This window comes from Onychomys torridus, chromosome 9 (assembly GCF_903995425.1).
Source record: "Onychomys torridus chromosome 9, mOncTor1.1, whole genome shotgun sequence".
In the NCBI taxonomy this organism is placed as follows: Eukaryota; Metazoa; Chordata; class Mammalia; order Rodentia; family Cricetidae; genus Onychomys; species Onychomys torridus.
In genome coordinates this window covers 91,426,937-91,447,892 of record NC_050451.1, presented here as the reverse complement: position 1 = coordinate 91,447,892, position 20,956 = coordinate 91,426,937, and the positions used below count along the sequence as shown (strand labels likewise).

Below are 20,956 nucleotides of genomic sequence, written 5' to 3'. Positions count from 1 at the left end.
GCACACACATCGCACATGCACACACAAAGAAAGCTGTCTTGATAGAACAATTATTTCTCTTATGGAGACTTTTTAAAAATTTATATCAGAATTCAGGACCTGGTATTGGTGATTTGGTAATCTTATTCAGGAGTAGTATGCCAATCATATCATGGTTAATTGATGACAAAAATGATGGAATCTTCCAGACTATTTAAAGGATCTGTCATTTCAATAGAGAGAAAATCCTCAGACATAATGAAGTAGTCTTAATGAAGCAGAAACCTTTGTCTCTCTGATGCATGGATATTCTGTTTTCCAACAGCTTTTAGCTTGGTTTAATACATTATTGTACAAGAAAGTGTCCATAAACCTGCTATGGAAAAGTGAGAAATGTGTCCTCTTCAGATTTTTATATTTGTAAATGATATTCAGATGATTTTAATTACTATAGAGGCATTGAGATGTTAATGTACTTTATAAAACAGACGGGGCAATTTAATCCTTGCTTTCTGCAGTCCATTTCAACTCTAAGAAAATTATTTCTTTTGATCCACTCTGATAGCATGTAATAAAGGAACAATAAAACATATGGCTCAATTACCACTGCTTCTCATCAAGCATGAATTAATGAATATCAAATTATTATTAATTGTTTTTCTGGCTCCTTCCCCATAGGACAATTACACATGGCTGAATTTTGATAAGCACTTTGTATTTAACACTTTGTGGACCAGTGTCTAAGCGGGACTGGTGCATCCAATTATCACACAGGAGAATGAGTTTTTGAACTTATCACTGTTTGCAAATCATGCAGTCATCTTTCAGTTTCCCTAGTTTGTTTTCTCACAGCTTCCTGCCAGTGCCCTAGAACTCCATGTGCCAGCACAGCCCAGTCACTCTTCCTTCAAGAAAGAGTTGCGGGGTTGGGGATTTAGCTCAGTGGCAAGCACAAGGCCCTGGGTTCGATCCTCAGCTCTGGCAAAAAAAAGAAGAAAGGAAAAAAAGAAAAAAGAAACAGTTGCTATGTGCCCATAGAACACTTTATCTGTTCAATTTATCTATGTTAGCAATAAAAATGGTTTCTTGTGTGATTATTGAATTTCCAACTCTGAAACAAAAGGATTCTTTTTAAAATAAAATTCAAAATAAAAGATACATTTTAAGCAGTTAAAAATAAGTTAACTCAGCCAGGCAGTGGTGGTGCACGCCTTTAATCAAGGACAGCCTGGGCTACAGAGTGAGATCCAGGACAGGCACAAAAGCTACACAGAGAAACCCTGTCTCAAAAAAATGAAAAAAAAAAAAAAAGTTAACTCTCAGGCTGGAGAGATGGCTCAGAGATTCAGAGCACTGGCTGCTCTTCTGGAGGTCCTGAGTTCAATTTCCAGCAACTCCATAGTGGCTCACAATCATCTATAGTGGGATCTGATGCCCTCTTCTGGCATAAAGGCATATATGCAGACAGAGTACTCATGTACCTAAATAAATAAAACTCTCGTAGTGTGAACTATATATAACTTATGGTCACTATAATTGCCAGAAATTGATTTTAGTGAATGATAGTCAATCATTATGGAAACTCATTTTTATTGTCAGTCATCTGTAAACATAAACTGTAACATGCACACATATAACATGTTTATAATCCATAGCTATTACTTCTCAGAGAATTTGTACACCCAGATTTTGAAATGCATGCAAAGAAAGTTTAACAAATTACACATCATATGATTTTACCTATCACCCATAAAGCTATAAATTTCAGTTTTAAGAATAGTCTATAAAAGATATGCCTGTGATAAACTGAAGGAAAATAATTAGGTGAAATTATTTATGTGTCCCAATACTGTTAACAACTATACCAACATATTTCTAAATAGCAAACTTAAATTTCTTTTAGAATCAGACAACTGGAAAAACAAAAAGGGACCTTGGAAATCATTTTGACTAATGCCTGTGGTGTCACAGAAGTCAGGAAACTTTAAGTAATTTTCTAAGGTACAAACAACTTGTTACATTGATCTTGCTGAAAAACTATAAGAAAATTTCTATGTGCATTTTCTTTTGCAGAAAAAAACAAGTTTATCTTGCTTCTATGCCTATTTGTCAGGAGGTCAACAATGCTCTAATACAAATTATTAGGGGAATATAGGCTAGAAGATAGGAAACTTGGTTATAATGAAAATCAAGATGGGCAGTCAAATATAGAACAGGGATGGCCTGTTCAGGGCTGACACTGCTCACTGACATTGACTTTGGTAGCTAGAACTATGTGAATGTTTATCACTAAATCTTACCAGATATCAGATGTTCTTTTCATGTATGTGACCTTATTCAAAGTAATTAGATTATTTGTACAATAACAAAATTGTTATTTTGATACAAGAGATAATCTTCAATGTAAATCTTTTCTAGAGCATATATATATTCTTAAAATGTAGCTTTGAATTCCTTAAATGAAGGCTTTTCTTCGTCATTTCCACATACCAGTGTTACTGAATCCACTTTGCTGAAAATTCAAAAACAAAGACACGTTAATCAATATGAAAATAAAACCACCACTGAAATGTGAAAGAACAGCCATTCTCCCAGGGGCTCCTACTGGATGAAGCGTTCTCTGATTCCTTCTGGTCCTGAGTTCTTCACTCTGGTTTTGGTCAAACACGAAATGCCACACACTGGGTGTGTGTATTTAAGAATCGAGTGAGATTCACAGCTGAGCGGGAAACAATGTGGGGAAGCCAGATTGCGGAGTACAGATATAATCGGGCTTAACCTTACAACTGATTCTGACGCCTAACGGAACATGGGTCTCTGGACACTTTTCCAGATGTAGCCACCCAGTAGCTCATTCAGCTCACCCATTTGTCATTAACTTCTGTACTTTCGATCCCATGTAGGAATCCCTAATAATCCCATTCACTGTCCCAAAGTCAGCAGGAACAAAGGCCCTTTAAACATTGTGATTGTGGTCAACTTTGGACCTTCCCCTCAATAGCAATTTGTTTCTCTTGTTCTACTTACTATGCACTTCCTTGTAACAATCAATTAAATCTTATAGGACCTTATTTTTCCAGACATATTCTGCATGTGTTTTAGATCAGTACTTAAATTTCTCATGCTTAGTTAAAAATGCACGCCCATAACATCTTGCTTTCTCTTTACTGATGCTAATTAAGAGTCCAAATTATAGTAACATTTGGTCTTGCATTGTTAAAAAAACACAAAACTTACATGCTATATTTAACATAGAATATATAAAATTAACTATTTCAGGTAAAAGTAACATTAAAAGGCATTCACTGTATTACCAGACTATATTTAAATGTACTTCCAAGTCCAAATGGACATCCACAGAAATGATTCAACTTAAACAGTCATTTAATCAGCAAAAATTATTTCTGCTTCACAAACTGGAAAATTCTCTAAAATAAATGGCCTCTTTGTTTATACTGCATCCTGACTGATACAAAAAAAATAGTATAAGTATTGACTGATTTATACCATTAAACAAAATGCTGTCACGGTTTAACTATCTGCCACTTCCTTCTTCATTAGCTGCATTTCATGAAGTATTGAACTTTACCGGAATATTTCATATTTATCAACACTAAATAGTCATCTGAGTTAGTAAAAATAATTGCTGCTCACTGAATATGGCACTTACCCATCACTTTAGAGTAACAAGGCTCACAATGTATGGTCTGTCTATAAATCCAGATACTGTCACCTGCTTGTAGATTTTCCAAAGGCTTCTTGCATATTTCACACTAAAGAAAACAATATATGGAGTTTATATACTATAGACTGAGAATGTGTCCTCAAGGGAGTGGGAATAGAAAAACCTTTCAGTTCTTCTAAGACCACCCTCCTGAGAAAGTCACAGACAGTCCTGAAGAGATGTCACAGGGAAACTGAGTGTGCTTGCCTATCATCACATGCCAAATTTTTCAAATCAATCTCCACAGCATCCTTCCATGTGCAGGTAAAGTTCAGAGAATCTTTACCACCAAAGTTTTCTGCACAACTCACAATAGAGCAGACAGAATTTTTCACAAATTGGCTATGCCCAGAACAAGATAACCATCTAACATCTCAAACAAAAGCACAGATTTGTAATTATCATTTGCTTGCACAAGGGAGAGCTGTGCAATTTGGGTACAACCTGTTGAACCAAACAAATTGCTGATCATACGGGGACGGGGTGGGGTTTGCCTCCATTTTCTTCAGACCTGTCTGTTGCTCATTGGCCAACTTCCAAATATGAGTTGCTGGTTCGCTTTCAAGATGAATTCACTAGAGCAAATTGCCTTTGATCCGTTTATTAAACATTTAAACTAGTTTAAGTGGTTCTCTGTCACCATGGCTGTAGAACAATTTGTCTTTTTCTGTGAGTATGAGGAACATTTTTCTTCTGTCATAGTCTCTAATGCATAAAATGGAAATGAGTAACTTAAAATATAATAAGTGAAAGTTATTCCTATTTACTAAGAGCAATAACCAGGAGAATTTCTTATTTTAGAAGATGTTATGCATACTAATTTTAAATTTTGAAGATATATGCTTTTATTTAAGGGAGTATATCTTGAAACTAGAAATACTTTCATATTATAATCGAATACTTGTTTTCATTTTCAGATTATATTTTTATAGTGCTATATTGGGTTGTGGCTTGTTATTTATTTATTTATTTATTTATTTATTTATTTATTTATTCGATGCATGTGTGCCATGAGACTCAAGAGGAGAGGTCAGAGGAGAACTTGTGAGAATTAGTTTTGTGGGTTCGAAGAATCAAACTCTGGTCATCAGACTGGCTGCAGGTTAGTATACATGCTAAGTCGTCTTACCATCTTTGTATCCAAAACAAATATTTCTGATTTCTAGGTAATTGGTGGACAAGCAATCAATGGACAAAGTAGTACATCTATTTGGCTAAAGTAAATAATTTTCATCAACCATAGAATCCATCATAGATCTGTCACTAGATGGGTCATCATAGGTCCATCACTAGATGGGTCATCATGGGTCCACTACTAGAAAGGACCCAGACTTAGGCAAGTGATTTTCAAATTGAATGCATATTAGACAAATCTAAGGAGCTTTTAAAGCTACTGGTGTCCAAAAATAATCTCTGAAATCTTAAATTTTCTGAGTATGCTAAGATTTTTTTCCTTAATCAATCTCTGTGACTATAACTCATAACGGCATTGAGAACCACAGCCTGCTCAATGATCTATTTTACAGATAAGGAAACCAAGGCCATTGTCATGTAAGTGATTGCCCAAAGCCGCATGGACACCATACCAAGGGGCAGAGTTGGAACGGAGTCTTCAGATACCTAGTGCAGTGCTCATGCAATGACACTGTGGGGTTTGTGACCAACACAACACCACTGCGAAGGTGAGAAGAAAGCCAATTAAAACCGAACTTGGATGCCTTTGCTATTGAACATTTCTGTTACTTATTAAGCCACAGTTAACCACAGTCTCAACAGCAGACTAAGGTTAAACTACTGTGAGACCTGAGTCCTGAGCTCATGACCAGAGAGCTGCTAGCTTTATTCTCAACAGTCCATTTTCCATGACTGAGTTGGTTATATTCGCTGCAATACATTGTTTATTAAAATGTTACAGAAACGTAAGAATGAACGAGCATTCACCTTTTCCCAAGACTTAAGATTCCTGGCTAAGGGATGTGTGGGGGACGAATTCTAAGCCTAAAGCCAAGGCAGTAATTATAGACCTTTGAGGGTGGAACTGCGGAACATGAAGAAATACTTGGGTAGCATGTGACTAATGTGGATTATAGAGTGTTTAAAGCTTTACCTTCCTTCCAAGCATCTCAATAAATAAACGCTCTTTTCCTTGTCATTGTGCAACCTTACACTTGGTGACATGAAACAAGCACATGTTTACCTTAAAGCAAGTGGAATGGCAGCAGATTTGTAGTTCATCTAAAATCATTTTAGTCTCTACCCCCAAGGGCTTGCGGCAGTAAGTGCACATATCTCTTTCAATGACAGACCTGTAGTGACATAAGAATTAAAAACAATTTAAAATTGCCACCATGTGGGGACAGGCATATTCTCTGTAAAAACATGTGGGAATACATTGATCCTGATGGAGCTTCAGGGATCACACAAACATCCAAAAACATGTTGTTTACTTATTCTCATGACAAGATTAATTCTATAATGATGTCAAGGAAACAGCACAAGGGAAAAGTCTCAGCTTATTAATTTGCCAGCAATCAAGAACATATCTAGGCAGAAAAGGATGCTCAGGTTCCCAGTTGAACTACGACAAAAGCATTCCTCGAAGCTTACGGAACACTTAAACTAATTTACTTATATACTGCATAGGGAAATTGTACAGCCGATTAATGCAAATTTTTAATTCTGGAAACATCCAATAGGCTCCAAATAGAAATCAATTCAGGGATGTGTTTATGAACTCATAAATGATGAATCTACAGAGTCAGAGTCATCTGAACAGTTCTCTTGGTACCATGGTGAGAAGCAGGCAGGATACAGGGATGTAGATCACGGCACAATTAATTTATTCTCTAAAGGAAGGTATGACCCTGCCAAAAATTAGATGAGAGAAAAAGTAGTTTTTCTTACTTATTTTAGAAACTTAATATTCAAACAACAAATGAACTATAGATACAATCAACACAGTAAACAATCTTAAATCATGTCAGAACCTTTAAAAAAAGGCCCTTTTCCTTTTGAAAGGTCTTAAAATTGTCTTAAACCTCTCCTGGAAGACTTTACTGGTCTTGAGGCATTATTAGCATATAGGTCCAAAGTTTTCAGAGTAGCATATATAATGAGATAGTGAAATAAAAATAGCCAATACTTGTATAGTACATACATAAATTAATCTTATCATGATCTGCATCCCTGTATCCTAACTCTATTATCCTACCAGGAGAACAGTTCCAATGACTCTGACTGCACATGTATGCAATACATATACAGTACAATACACATATAGTGTATGATGAGTCGACTGCACATGTATGCAATATGTGTATAGTACAATACTCATATAGTATATGATGTGTTGACTGAACATTTATGCAGTACATATACAGTATAATACTCATATAGTATATGATGTGTCAACTGTACATTTATGCAATACATGTACAGTATAATACTCATATAGTATATGATGTGTCGACTATACATGTATGCAATACATGTACATTACAATACTCATATAGTATATGATGTGTCAACTATACATGTATGCAATATGTGTATAGTACAATACTCATATAGTATATGATATGTCCAGTGCATTTTCCCATGTGCTTTACTTTAAAAACACGGTTCATCCTGAGAAGTTGGGATTGTTATCATTTGTATAGCTCTATAGAAAAGAAAACAGGGACACAGAACAGCAAGTGAACTGTGCTCTCACGCAGTCAGGGAAGAGCTCTGAATGCAGCAATGTGATCCAGAGTTCTTTGCCTGCCTGTGAGGCCTTCTAACATCCAGAGCTGAAATGAGCTAGTCATGCCCAGGCACCACCCTTCCACCACCAAGAGAAGCAGCAAAGAAAGGGGAATTGAGGGGATGAGAAAGTGAGAGGAAAGGCATTAAGAGTTGATAAACCTTGTCTAGTTTTGTCCTTCCAGTCATGCTAATTGCATCATCCTAATCACTATATACATAGATATATAGGTATGTAAAGATTTACATATATGTAAATTACACAATGATTCATATATTATATGTGCAAGTTACACAGTGGTTTATTTATAAATATTTGCAACTACTAATTTACTCTATGACTACTTGCATACACATACCTGGCAAATATTTCCCTATGAATTGTCCCTATCTTCACATATGTATATATGTATGTATACACACACACATATATGTATATAACAAGGCTTCCCACTTAAGACTACAAGCACATCACAAACATAAAATAGTGCCTCTGTATTATCGTCTCATTCTGTCAGCACTGATAAAGATCCAGAAACACAGGGAAAGAAGAAATTGCCTCTTCCGATGAGACACTCTTTGTACTGGGGAGGCCATGGCCATGGAATGCCATCAGAGAAATGGCTGCTGCATTTATTTCCCTTAGTAAGAGGGATGTCAGATTGTATTTTCAAGAGTGATCTACTGTGTGTTTGCTGGGTGCTAAGTGATGCATGAGAAGCAGAAGCTACACCTGAAAACAAGCTCTGTCCTTACTCCAGGTAGCCATGTTTCCAGCCTCTGCTGGAGAAACCTAACAGTGGAAAAATGGACTCTTGTGTACCAGCCTGTTTCTAGAGGTTGAGTTGAGATGCTAATGATTTTCACTTGCATCCCTGGAGATGTGCAGGCCACTCTCCCCTGAGGATCACCTGGAGACCCCCATGGAATGTGAAACAATAAGGGAGGGTCACCAGAAGAAAAAGTCTGGGATGGGGCCTGTTCTCCATCCAGCATTAAATGAGTGCACATCCTAACCCTTCTAGGAACTGAGGTGAGTCCATGTGTTGGACCAGGACATCCACGTAGCTACCTTTGGAAAACCAAAAAAAAGGAAGGGTTGAGGGCAATCTAGTGAAGCAATCAAGCTTGCTTATAACACTGCAGGTAGGGGACTCTTGGGATTCACCAGCAGGAAGAAGGCCAGGGAAGTCTGGAAGGTGTGGAAAGGTCTTCTAGAATAACAGATATAAAAGCCAACAGCATCTAGGAAGCAGGTTCCTGAATGCAGAACTGTGCTGCGGTCTCTTCATGTATATTCCTAACAGTTTCCTACCTGTCTACCAATCAGAACCATCTCCAGACAAGAGACAGAGAGAAATATACATATATGTATATGCATATGAAAGTGTGCATGTTTGTGTGTATATATGTGCATTTATACACTTTATGTCTGGAACGGAAATATAAGCATACTCACCTATCTGAAGTTGAATAAACAGTTTGTATATATTTTCCTGAGATATTTTCCTGATATCCATCTTTTGGTGATTTACTAAAAATAAACATATAGGGACATGTGAGAATTGGGACATTTTCCCTAGTATTGCCCCCACATGTAAGGAAACATGCATCCCTTCACACATTATTTTTATGTTATTATTTATAATATTGCAAACCCAGATGATATCCTTACACCTTTCATTTTTTAATCTGTAGAAGTAATGATGCAAAGACCCAGCAAGTCAACACATCACACATACACACACACACACACACACACACACACACACACACACACCAGGCTGAGACAGTCTAAATCTAAGTATAAGCAATAAAGACATCATAGTTTTTCACAAAATTTATACTTGTATCTCACTTATTTACTTAAACAAAGCCTGCTAGCCTACAGGCACAGGCCTATAATTCCACTTCTTTGGAAGGTGAAGCAGGAAGATCTCAAGTTCAAGACCTGTCTAGACTACAGAGTGTGCTCAAAGCCACCCTAGCAAACTAGCAAGACCCTGTCTTAAAGCAAAAATTAAATAGGAGAACTGGAGAGACAGTTTAGTGTTTAAAAAAAATTTTGCTCAGTATGTGTAAAGCCCTAAATTCAATTTTCAGCGCTGCAGAAATTAACCAATTAAGTAATTTAAGTAAGTAAAATAGTCTAATATAAATAAAATACCAGCAAGAACACACACACACACACACACACACACACACACACACACACACACACACACACACACACTCGAGCACCTTTGCCAAGGCTATTGGGTTCAATCCTGAACCCAACTCTATAGACTTCATACTATACTGTGCCATCTGTCAGTATAGACTTCCAGAAAGTTGGAGATATTTGAGCAACATCACTGTCATGTTAGGATAACAAATGAACAGCAGCAAATCCATCCTTTCAGAATATTCTACCCTACATATTATTGGTCCAACACAATACAGTATTATCTATTATAGTTACAGCTCTTACATCTGCATTTGCATCAAAGCACATTGAATTTGTTAGAATGATACCCGGGACCCATGTGGCAGAGTTTCTGATTCTTCAGGTCTGAGATGGGGCCAAGTAATTTTCACTTGTAACAAGTCTGAAGTGATGCTGTTGAAGCTGGCCCTGATACTACATTTGAGAATTGCTATCTATACACACATACATAGCTATTCCAATAACATATGCACAGTAGTTTGCAAAAGCAAACTATAGCCAACATGGCTAAATAATTCAAATATGGTTTAGTTTCTGTACTTGTATAAATCAAGTTAATATTTTTAATCAACTATTCAATAAGTTAAAAAAAAAAAAACACCAGAAAGTAGTGTTTAGTAGACTATGCCTAATTCTAGAGAGTTACTGTTTCTTAAAATGCCTATTCCTTTTACTCTATTTGCCAATATTTTGTGTCTTGTCTTTACTGTACATCATCCTCATGCTATTTACAGATGTGCCAATTTCTTTCAGATTCAATAACTATTTATTTTATTTCTCCTTAAATGTTTTTCTCTTTTAGTTTAATTAAAAGATAATAGGAATTACTGTCATGGAGCCACAATAGAGTGAAATTTGAATTAAAAAAATTACTTTGGAAGCTGTATGTTTAAGTTACACAGGGGTTTGACACAAAGAGGCATTGCGTTGTCCCTGTGAGGTCCCATGCAAACAAAAGATACCCTGAACAACTGTCTTAGGCTTTTTATATGTCACATATGTCTGCATTTGTGTGCTTTGCCATTATATTACCCTATAATTAGGCCAATTCTCACTTTTTTAAACTCCTTGAAAACTAACTATGTTGTAATCCATAGCCTCAGCTGACATTTTTGTCAACATCCATCATTCTGTGCAGATGGTTCCATAGAACATAGATGCTCTGCAGTTCAGGCTATGATATGCTGAGCTGTGTTAGATTGGAAGTAAATAGTACAGAGTCTTTGAATTAAGGTGATTCAAATTAAAAGATTGTTGTAACCAAATAGTCATACATAGCTATGTAGTAACATTTTGATTACCAATCCTCTTACTTATTCATTAGTCATTTGCAATACTTTTGAGTATATACAATGACTCTAAGTCATTTATCAACTGCTTAATATTGGAAACAACATATATATTATTTGTGTAGAACTTACAATATTCTTAAGCTATCTTCTCTATGAAAAAGCACCCCCTGAAATGGTAGCCCCTCTTACATGGCATAGATCATTTCACAGCTGTAGAAAAAAGTGAAATATCTGAAGCACTTTTCTGTTACCTGTTCTCCACATAGGTCCTTGTATAGATAACCGTGTCCTTAGGGCCAGCATTCCTGGTTCCAGTATTAGAGCTACAATAAAAACATTTAGTTTTATATTGAAATGTACCTTGTGAGGACAATAAAAACATAACCATTTTCCAACTCAATGCAAAAGGTAATATATATATATATATATATATATTCTGTTTAAATGAAAATGTTCAAATGTTATTGACAAACTCCTGCAGAATTTTGCCACCCCTTCCCATTCAATTCTTAACATCCACTGTCTTGTTCTATTTCAGTATTACTATTGTGAAAACTAATGATTCAGTACATTTGTCTTAGAGCATGAAGATCATTCCAACTATCCATGTACCGTATTTTAGTGTCTTTTTCCTCTGATGCCCTGTTCATTTTTCATTTCTAAGCCATAAATTTCTCTAAAAAAACTTAAGTTAGAAATGAACTTTAATTGACTAGCCAAACCTCAGATTAAATGGCATATTCAGATAGATCTAGTTCAAGAATGTGAATACACAGGATGGAGAGATGGCTCAGTAAGGAAGAGCACTTTTTGTTGTAGGGAACCCAGGTTTGGATCCCAGCACCCACACTGGGTGGCTCCCAATCATCTGTAATTCAAATTCCAGGGATCTGATACTTTCTGGACTCTATGGTACCAGCACATGTGTGGTGCACATACATAGACTCAGGTATACACATATACACACAAAAGAAAATCGATGAATCTTTAGAAGAAGAATGTCAACATCAATGTTGCAATCATGTTTTATATAATTGTAGACTTTAAAGCAACAACCACATTCTATATTCTCTTATGTGCATCCCAGCAATAATTGCATTGCTGACTCAACAATTTCATGTAAGGTATTTACATATAGAAAGTTCCACACTTTAAAAAATGGCTAGCTTACATGTAAACAAATAAACACAGGGATAGTCCTGTGTCTGGTTTTGTAATTATCTTTAGTACCTGAGGCTGTTTCTGGCCTCATAAGAATAGACAGAGGTTCTTGTGGACTCCTTGAGTAGAGTGTTGGTGAAGCCATTGACTTGGCCATCTAGCCTGCAAGAGGAAACATATGTGTTTGGCACTCAAAATTAAGGTCACTTACAAATATTTTTGATTTATTAAGATTTTATTCAGTAAACAGTATTTCTTTAAATCTACCTAGTTTCTGCACAAAGACATACAGTAAAGTATAACAGTCTGCTTTACTGGTCCACTGGCTCCACAGAAATCACTTACTTACCTTCAAGAATAATCCACAAACACAGGCCATATTATCTAATGCTATGGTAGAAGGTATTTTCATTAAGGATGGAAATTGGTTCCTCAATCATTTTCATAATAGTGGCGCCCTTTAGAAAGTTTCCTTTATACCATATATCTAAGAATTCATCAACTTAATGAATGATCCAGGGGTTGCTCTGAGACACTTCAGTTCCCACTTGCTTTAATGAAAGATAATACTTTGAAGACTACAGAAGTCTGACCTAGATTTCTGCTGATCTAAAAATGTCATCATGTTTAACAGAGCATAAACACATTCAGTTTCTTCCCTGCAACAGAGGAAATTCTCAGTGAAAAAAAGTGAAAGTTGTAGTATTTTTCCTCTTCTGTCTTGGTAAGTTTTTGAAAGCAAAGGCGTGCAAGTCCACAGGAGAGCTCAGATTTTCATTAAGCCTTATTGTCAAGCAGGCTGTCTGTGGGTGGGTTTGTGCACTTCAGTGCTAGTGCCCACAGAAGCCAGAGACAGCAATCCTCTGGAGCTGGAATAATAGGCATTTGTGAGCTATCCAACATGGCTGCTGGCGACTGAACTCTGGTCCTCTGCAAGAGCAGTACATGCTATTAACTACTGAGCCTTCTCTTCAATCTTGTCCTATATAACTTTTAAGGAAGAAAATGTACTTGATCATCTCTGACATACAAAAAAAATTAATAAAATAAATAAAAATATTAGAAGGTACCCGAAACTATTTTAGTTTTTAAACTATAAAAAAATGTAATCCTTGCTAAACATACACTAACATTTCCAAGAATGAAGCTGTGAATTGAAGTTAGGATAACCTTTCTGTTGTGTTAAAAAAAATTTACAAAGTTTTTATGTGTTGCTGGTGTGTTGATTTTAAATGCATCAGGCCCTACCATCATAAATTTAAAGTTATTATATTCATGTGATTATAAATGTGTATACACATTTCTATGACAATATATGTTTGTGAGCAGTTGTGTATGTAATTAACATATTGTATATTCATCCATAATAAGTTACTTTGTGTTTATTTTTACCTTTAAAAATCTTGCTTTAAAGGAGATGTTTTCAAGTTAGAGCAAGTAATAGAAATGTGGGGTCACTACTGTCATAGAAAGTTTCCTCTTGGGATTATTAGGCTATGTCATTCCAAGAACAATAAACTTGGTTCTGAATTGTTGAAAAATATTCAAATTTAGTGCTTTCCTATAATTCATAAGACCTCAGTTTCAAACTCCAGCCTCACTAAATAAATATTAATTATATTCAAAGCTGTCTTAGTGGTGCAAATTCAAAACATCACCTGTTTATAAAATACACAAACAGAAGTGGGAAATAATCTGTAAACACTGCTATTCTCTACTGAATTGTGTTCCTTAAAATGCATACACTAAAGCCCCAGTTTTCAATACATTGTTTTCTCACCAATCTTTTCTTGTTTCACAAACAGAAAAGGGAGCAGCTTTTAAATCAACTTAAGTGGAAAGTTCCTTAACAGCATTCAAATACTCAGAGTGTATATGGCATTGATCACTTCCAAGTAATGTTTGCCTGAGATGGGTTAAGTGTCAGTCCTAGGCTGTGGATGCGTCTCTATGAGCTGCAGATCCTACTGAACATTTCTTTTCTCTCATTCAGTCATAGGCTTTGCTGGGGTCACAACAAAAAGGCCCGGATGATCTGGAGAACCAGAGCAACATAAACTCTATCAGATTCAAGGGCATTTTGCAGACAGTGGGGAAAGACAGCCAGCTCCTCTTTCCATTCTACTCTTTGCAGAAAATACCCACAATATTATTTCTTACATAATCACAGAAGCTTTAAAAAAAAGAGCAGAGGCACCCTGGGAAGGTTAAAAAATGAAATGATTACTTTTAGAGTCCTTTAAACATGTGTAGCAGCATTGTTACACATGGAGAAGTTATCCATTCCTCCCTAACTTAAGTTGTGTGTAACAATGAGGCATCGCTTCTCTTTTTAATATTCCTTTTAATTTCAAACAAGGTTTTAAGAGGCATATATAGTGTGAAAGCCCTTATACTCTGTTGTGCAAAGAAATTTCAAATAAGATTTTGCTTTGTTGCTATGAGAAATTTGTGTGTGTGTGTGTGTGTGTGTGTGTGTGTGTGTGTGTGTTTGAACATGAGATATTCAAGGAAGAGAGCTGCAGGGTACTTCTTTCCCTACTGAAAACCTACCAAGCAACAGTGAGTAAAAATAAATGCTTACAAACCAAGCAAAGGGCTTTGAATTTTCATGACACCTTTTATACCAAGTAACAGGATGGAGCAACAGGAATGAGAAATTCTAACACAATTAGAACATTGTTAGTTTTTTCTGTTAGATATTAAGCATATGGTGCTGTAACTTTTCTGATTTGGATAGTACTTACATTTAAATGCCACAATTCAATTCAACTCCCCCAGAAAATTTTCTAAACTATCACTCAGGTACAAAAGGAATTCCTAAGAAATAAAGCCAGTTGCAATTGATCTTACCTTCCATTCTTATTTTCAGATATGTGAGAATCTCTTTCAGCCAAATTTTCTAGGCCCTGGTCTCTAAAGAAAATAAAAATAAATAAAAAAAACCTCCAAAAACATAATGTGTATGTGTGGTTTAGTTGTAACACAATTGTAGGGAATAAAAGAAAATATTGCAATAAAAATCAGTACACATCTTAGACATAGTTATTTTTGGTTTAGAAGTGCCTAGGAGACTAGAAATTGGATATTGAGCTATTGGTTTGTAGGTAAATATGCAACTATGGCTGGACTAGCCATGAAGGATGGATAGCAGGCTTGTCTAGTATGCAGAAGGTCCTGGGTTTGATTCTAGCACCATTTGAAGGGCTGTAGATTTTATAAGTGACAGAGAAACTGCTTTTGGAAAGCTTGGGAAATCCAGGCTAAAAAGTGTTTAGCTCAGACTGAATGGGTGCTAGGTATATGTCCTGAAGCATTTATCTCAGCTTCACATGGATTACCTCATTCAGATCTCACAGGATCTCACAGTTCTGGCCTGTGGAGCTTGGAAACACTGAGTGAACCTCCCAAAGCCTGTGAACTAACTTACAGAAGAATGAAGAACTGAACTCACACTACCCTCCTCCCAAAAAACCAATGCTTGAATGTTTTTAGCTGGAGACTTCATTCACTCCATTGGGTTACAGAAATATAAAACCTCAGACCAACAATTGAATAAGAAATTCACAAGGTAGAGGATAAGTGTGGTGATGAGATTAGGCTGTCTTAGTGATTTTACACCTTCTATGATTTACAGGGTCCTCCAGCATGTTATCCTAGATAAGTCATTTACATAGTACCATAAAGTTAAAAGGTCCTGTTTGCTTTTTCACGAGTCTGGAAAAGCCTTTGTCATGAAGCCTCCCATTTCTTCCCCTTCAATACATACTTCCTTAGGCTTCATTTTTTAAATGAGACTCCGAATATCCAGTTCAACATGGTTTTGGTGAGAAAGACACAAAACGACAAAATGATTAAGCTGTGAGTAAAACCAAGTAAAAGAAGAGTGAGTAATAGTGAATAGACTGTGGGAACATAGCAGTGAGTTAGTGGTAAATAGTGAATAGACTGCGGGAACGTAGCAGTGAGTTAGTGGTAAATAGTGAATAGACTGCGGGAACGTAGCAGTGAGTTTGATTCCACAGTCCTGAGGGACTTTCTCATTTTCATTTCAGCCCTAAATTTTTACATCTTTGGAATTAATTCCAGTTTCTAAAATTCTCCCTTCTTGCACTCCAAAATGTTGGATTCAAGTAAGGTTACTCTAGAAATAATCAGCATGTAGATTCTCACTCACAAAATTAACACTGTTATGAATGCAAAATACAATAAAGAACTCTCATGTTTATGTGGAGAGAGATTAAGCAATATCTAAGCCATTAATAATTGAAAAACTATGCAAATTAGCCAGCATACTTTAGCTTCTTAAACTTCACACTTAAAAAATATTTGTGTGCTTTTAAAAATGTAGAAATTAGTTTAAATATCTTTAATGTGAGTTTAAATATTCCAGTGAAATTATGTAAAATGTACCATATTTCAGGAATATTAATTGATGTTGTAATCTGAATGATGACACAAAATTCAAAACTGAATTCCTCCACATTAATCAGACAAAGTTGTATAAGGTCAATCCTGCAAATTTATAATGCAGATAGAAGGCTTTGAATTTGCCTAAATGATGGTTTTCACTAATTATTACAAAAGCCATCATTGTGATATCAGAGGCTACCTACCATTTTATCTTAGCAGCCTTCACTAGGAAGTGTTTCTTTACTGGTGGAAAGCTTGACACATGGACTATTATAGTATTCATCCAGACTGGCAGTGATAGATGGTGAAATATCATAAGATATGTGAATGGTAGGAAATCAGCATCCTGTACCAGGAAGTTATTCTCTTTCCTCTTTGATATCATCACAGTAATCAGCTGCTGCATTAAGGAGGCTGTGGCTTTTTACAGCTTGGAAGTAAGGTCTAATACAGACTTGAGCAAAGTATGTGTTACATAAATATGTGAAGATACAAGTTAAGGAGAAAAGTCTGGAAGACAGTTCCCCCTCGTAGTCCAAAAGGAAATCAACCCTGCCATGATGACTTGATCTCAGATTTCTCACCTCCAGAACTATGAGGGAGCAGTCTTCATATGTTTAGGTGATTTAGTTTATGAGTATTTTTTTAGAGTATTCCTAAAAAGTCTGTATTGAGTTTCTCAACCTAAGAGTAGACATCTTCAATTCCACAAGAACAGTGTACTTGTGACTGCTGCAGATACTGGGTATTTCCTTGCCTACAAATTTCATGCTTGCTCTTTGGGCTGTAGTTTTGGAGAGAAGGAAAAAGAATAGCTCCACCAGAGGAAGCAGAAGAACCCCTATTCTTACAGATTCAACACTACAGCAGGTAACTCAAAAGCTGAGTCTATGAATGCATTTAAAGAAGATACTCCCAAAATAGGGTGAGTCACCAAAGAAACCATATTATTAGCATTCATAAGATTTTCATATTTTATTAGATAACAGCACACATCAAGTTTGGTTGTGAAAGCTATAAGGTTTCTAATTTGAATAATCTATACCAATATTTAATGCAAACTAAATTATGAAAATCACACAATATACATTTGCTTGGGGTATGTACACTGATGGATAGCATTAGCTAGATGTGTAGATACAGTAAAAGAATTTTAGACTACCCAAGTTAAAGGATGCAAAAAAATAAACGTTCTTTAATTAAGATCACATGTATTTCATGGCATCTTTTACACTGTGGCAAAAGATGAAAAATTGTGAGTCAAAGTATGGAAAATAGATTTTTTTATAGAAGTCCAAGCCAAATATTGCAAAGTTGAGCAAATGCTTGATTCAAAACTCTTTCTGTGTCTTTTATTTTCATTTTGGTGGTAGTAATCAAGCCCAGGGCCTTGTACATTCTAGACAAGACTTTTGCTAAGCTCTATCCATAGGTCCAAGAATTCCTTTAAAATGAAGATTTAAATACATTTTGGGCAGACTGTGAGTTATTTAAGGAATAAAGCCACATACATATTTTTCAGTCTAAGAATTCTCCATGTAATAATATAATGCATTCTCCATAGTTGTGTGTTTTATGATACTTTGTGTTCTGACAAATAACATTTGCCTGGAAATCAGAGAAGCAGAGCAGCAGCCACTAGAAACTTCTTACCAATATGAATCCTCAGACCGAATGCAGTGAGATCCTATGTCCATTTGCCTTATATTCCTGACTCCATCTCGCTAGTGCTGGGATTAAAGGTGTGCACCACCACCACCACCACCAGACTCTGTTTCTCTTTGACACTGATTCAATCTTGTGTAGCCCAGGGTGGCTTTGAACTCATGATCTTCCTGCTTCTTCCTCCCAAGTGCTGGGATTAAAGGCATGTGCCACCACTGCCTGGACTTTATAGTTACCTAGTGGCTTGCTCTGCCCTCTGATCTCCGGGCAAGCTTTAATTGTCATAACACAAACAAAATATCACCTTATGGGCCAAATCAAGGGGAAACATGGAGTTTCTTTCTCCTTAGCTTTTCCTAGGATGTGTTCCCACGTGAGAAAATTATTAACGCAGTTCTAACTACTCTTCCTCTCTTGTGTGCATGTAGGAGGAGTTTATTAATAGGGTACAATATGTTTCTCTCTACACTGCTAACTTCATCTGCTTCTGTAAAGTGTCCAACACAGTTACAAAATTAAAGAATTTCCATACAAAAATTAACTATTTTTCTTTTATATCAGGAATTCATATGAGGCATTAGATTTTTAGCTCAAAATGAATCTCCTTGAAAGGAATATTGCATTTAGTGAAACAACTCACATAATTCCTTGGCTCACTGACATAGCAAAATGGGATGACATTTACATACTTTCATAATTCTATTCAATAAGCATTTTATATTCTTAAAGATTTTCTATTCAAGAAATTAATAGATCTGAGTATGATTTAAATATTTAAAATATAACACATAACTAATAATTTTAGTGTTCCTGATTCACTGTGATTCCTTGAGATTGTCATAAGCAGGAAACAGTTATTGACTCAAGTAAAGAAATCAATCACATAAAATAGATTTATTTTATTTAGTTTCAGTGGTAGGGGCTTTGAATGTTGGAGATGGAATACAATGGATTTTACCTAGGTAGACTGTCATGAAACGTTGATTATTCTGATATTTAGCCTTAATTCACATTCTATTTATTAAAAATTTAATATCTGTCAGACATTGTGTCAGCTACTACACTATATAAAGAAAGAAACAAGGTCATTCCATTCATACCTATAAAGACCTTATAGATAGAAAGAGATTATTAGACAATAATTCACTCAAAGTTCATATGTGGAATGCTGTACATATGGAGGTTGAACGGGGCTTCCCTGAGTCTGAGTGAGAAATACCAGGCTGGTACCCAAAGGACATGCAGTAGCTCCTCCAGCAATGCAATAAGAGGGCAGCCAAGAGCACAAGTCAGAGAGAATGGGGATGGGAAATGGGTCTGCTTGTGAGAGAAGAGTAACAGGACTCGGGGGGAGTCCCACAAAATCATCATGGTGGTCTGTGGAGCATGGTTAAAGAGCATGGCTGTGACCAATGGCAACAGGAAGACAGTGGAGGATTATCCTGGGAAAATGACATCATCAGCCTCCTGTTTTAGGAAGATCACTGCTCATCCCTGTGGACAGATTGAAAGTTAGAAGTCATGACTAGCAGCAGAAGTGGTTAGAAGGCTGGAAAGTAGCCATCACCACAGCAGCACTATGGAAAATGCAGAGCCGCTTCCAGAGATTGTGCTGAGAAGCATCTATAGTGATGATGGGTGGATTTGAATGAAGCAGTACAGTAACTCACCCCATGTTTATGTCTTGAGAGGAATATGAGAGACTCGCAGCAGGGAGGTAGGAAGGAACTGACCTCATGTTACAGTACTAAAATCTTAGAAGGTATATGTTAACAAACAGGGAAAATGCTGACAAATGGAACTATAACTACCAATGGAAATTATTTTTGCTCTATGTGAATGATGCCTTTTTTACTAGGAAATCTTTAATATCACTTTTTTAATTTTTGCAGTATTCTTCAGTACCTATTTGGAAGCAGAAATTTAGAACATTAATAATTAATCTAACACCAGCTTATTGACTACAGATAAATGGGATCTATCTTTAGTGTTGGTTCATGTTACTCCTAAAAGCCATGCTATTTCTCATCGAATAGATGGAAATTCTGAGCACATCTGCATTTGTTCTGGGTTGTTGTGTTCCTGGGATCTCAGGATGCTTGTATGTATTTCTGATGGATGAGTGAAATTTATTCAGTCTCTAACCGAGAATTAAATATGCAGCTGCTGGAAATGTCAGTGAAGTCACACAGAAGATCGGATTCACTGCTGCTTTGCTACTAAATGATCAGTGCCTGGGTTGCATTGCACTGATGTAAAAAGGCTTTGTGATGGTTCATCCCACTAGTGTGAGCTTAACTCCCTTTACTATGCCTATGCTATAATCATGGTTACATGGTAGATTCAGGTGGTTGAATCAATCCATAAATTCACTCTTCTGAGATAGTTCAGTCTTTTCTGTTTGTCTGCTGTGTGATGATTCTTGGTCATTTATCATCAAATCCACTACACTACTGGAAAATAGCCAGACAGGTTAGCTTAACTGACCAAGCTGTCATCATAGAATTCTATGATGCCAGATTTTTTTTAATACTTTTAATATTAATATATTAGCTTAAGAAAAAAAAATGTCCTCTTTCTGTGGATTTCTGGAAAAGGAGTTACTAGCATACAAACTACTTTTTATAAAGTTTGCCTCTTGCAGTAAAACCAGAGGCAAGACTCTTATAAGAATTGCCATTGCCAATATAACCCATTTGATGATGATAGGCGAGAGGCAGGAGGTGGAGAGCATGTTCCCCTGTTAGTTATTGCATAGCCTGGCTATTAGAC

The 20,956-nt window shown here is 36.2% G+C and overlaps 1 protein-coding gene across 3 annotated transcripts in view; it reads right to left on the bottom strand.

Moving 5' to 3' along the window:
• Nucleotides 1-1,579: 1,579 nt before the first annotated feature.
• The window catches only part of Scel (sciellin), a 99,967-nt gene continuing 80,590 nt past the window's right edge, over nt 1,580-20,956 (bottom strand). For all 3 annotated transcript variants that reach the window (XM_036199394.1, XM_036199395.1, XM_036199396.1), the window contains 7 exons: nt 14,960-15,022; nt 12,176-12,268; nt 11,197-11,268; nt 8,907-8,981; nt 5,901-6,009; nt 3,650-3,752; nt 1,580-2,491 (listed from right to left, as the gene is read on the bottom strand). In XM_036199394.1, coding sequence (XP_036055287.1) covers nt 2,475-2,491; nt 3,650-3,752; nt 5,901-6,009; nt 8,907-8,981; nt 11,197-11,268; nt 12,176-12,268; nt 14,960-15,022 — 532 coding nt within the window. In that variant the 3' untranslated portion in view covers nt 1,580-2,474. The remainder of the gene's footprint in view (nt 2,492-3,649; nt 3,753-5,900; nt 6,010-8,906; nt 8,982-11,196; nt 11,269-12,175; nt 12,269-14,959; nt 15,023-20,956) is intronic.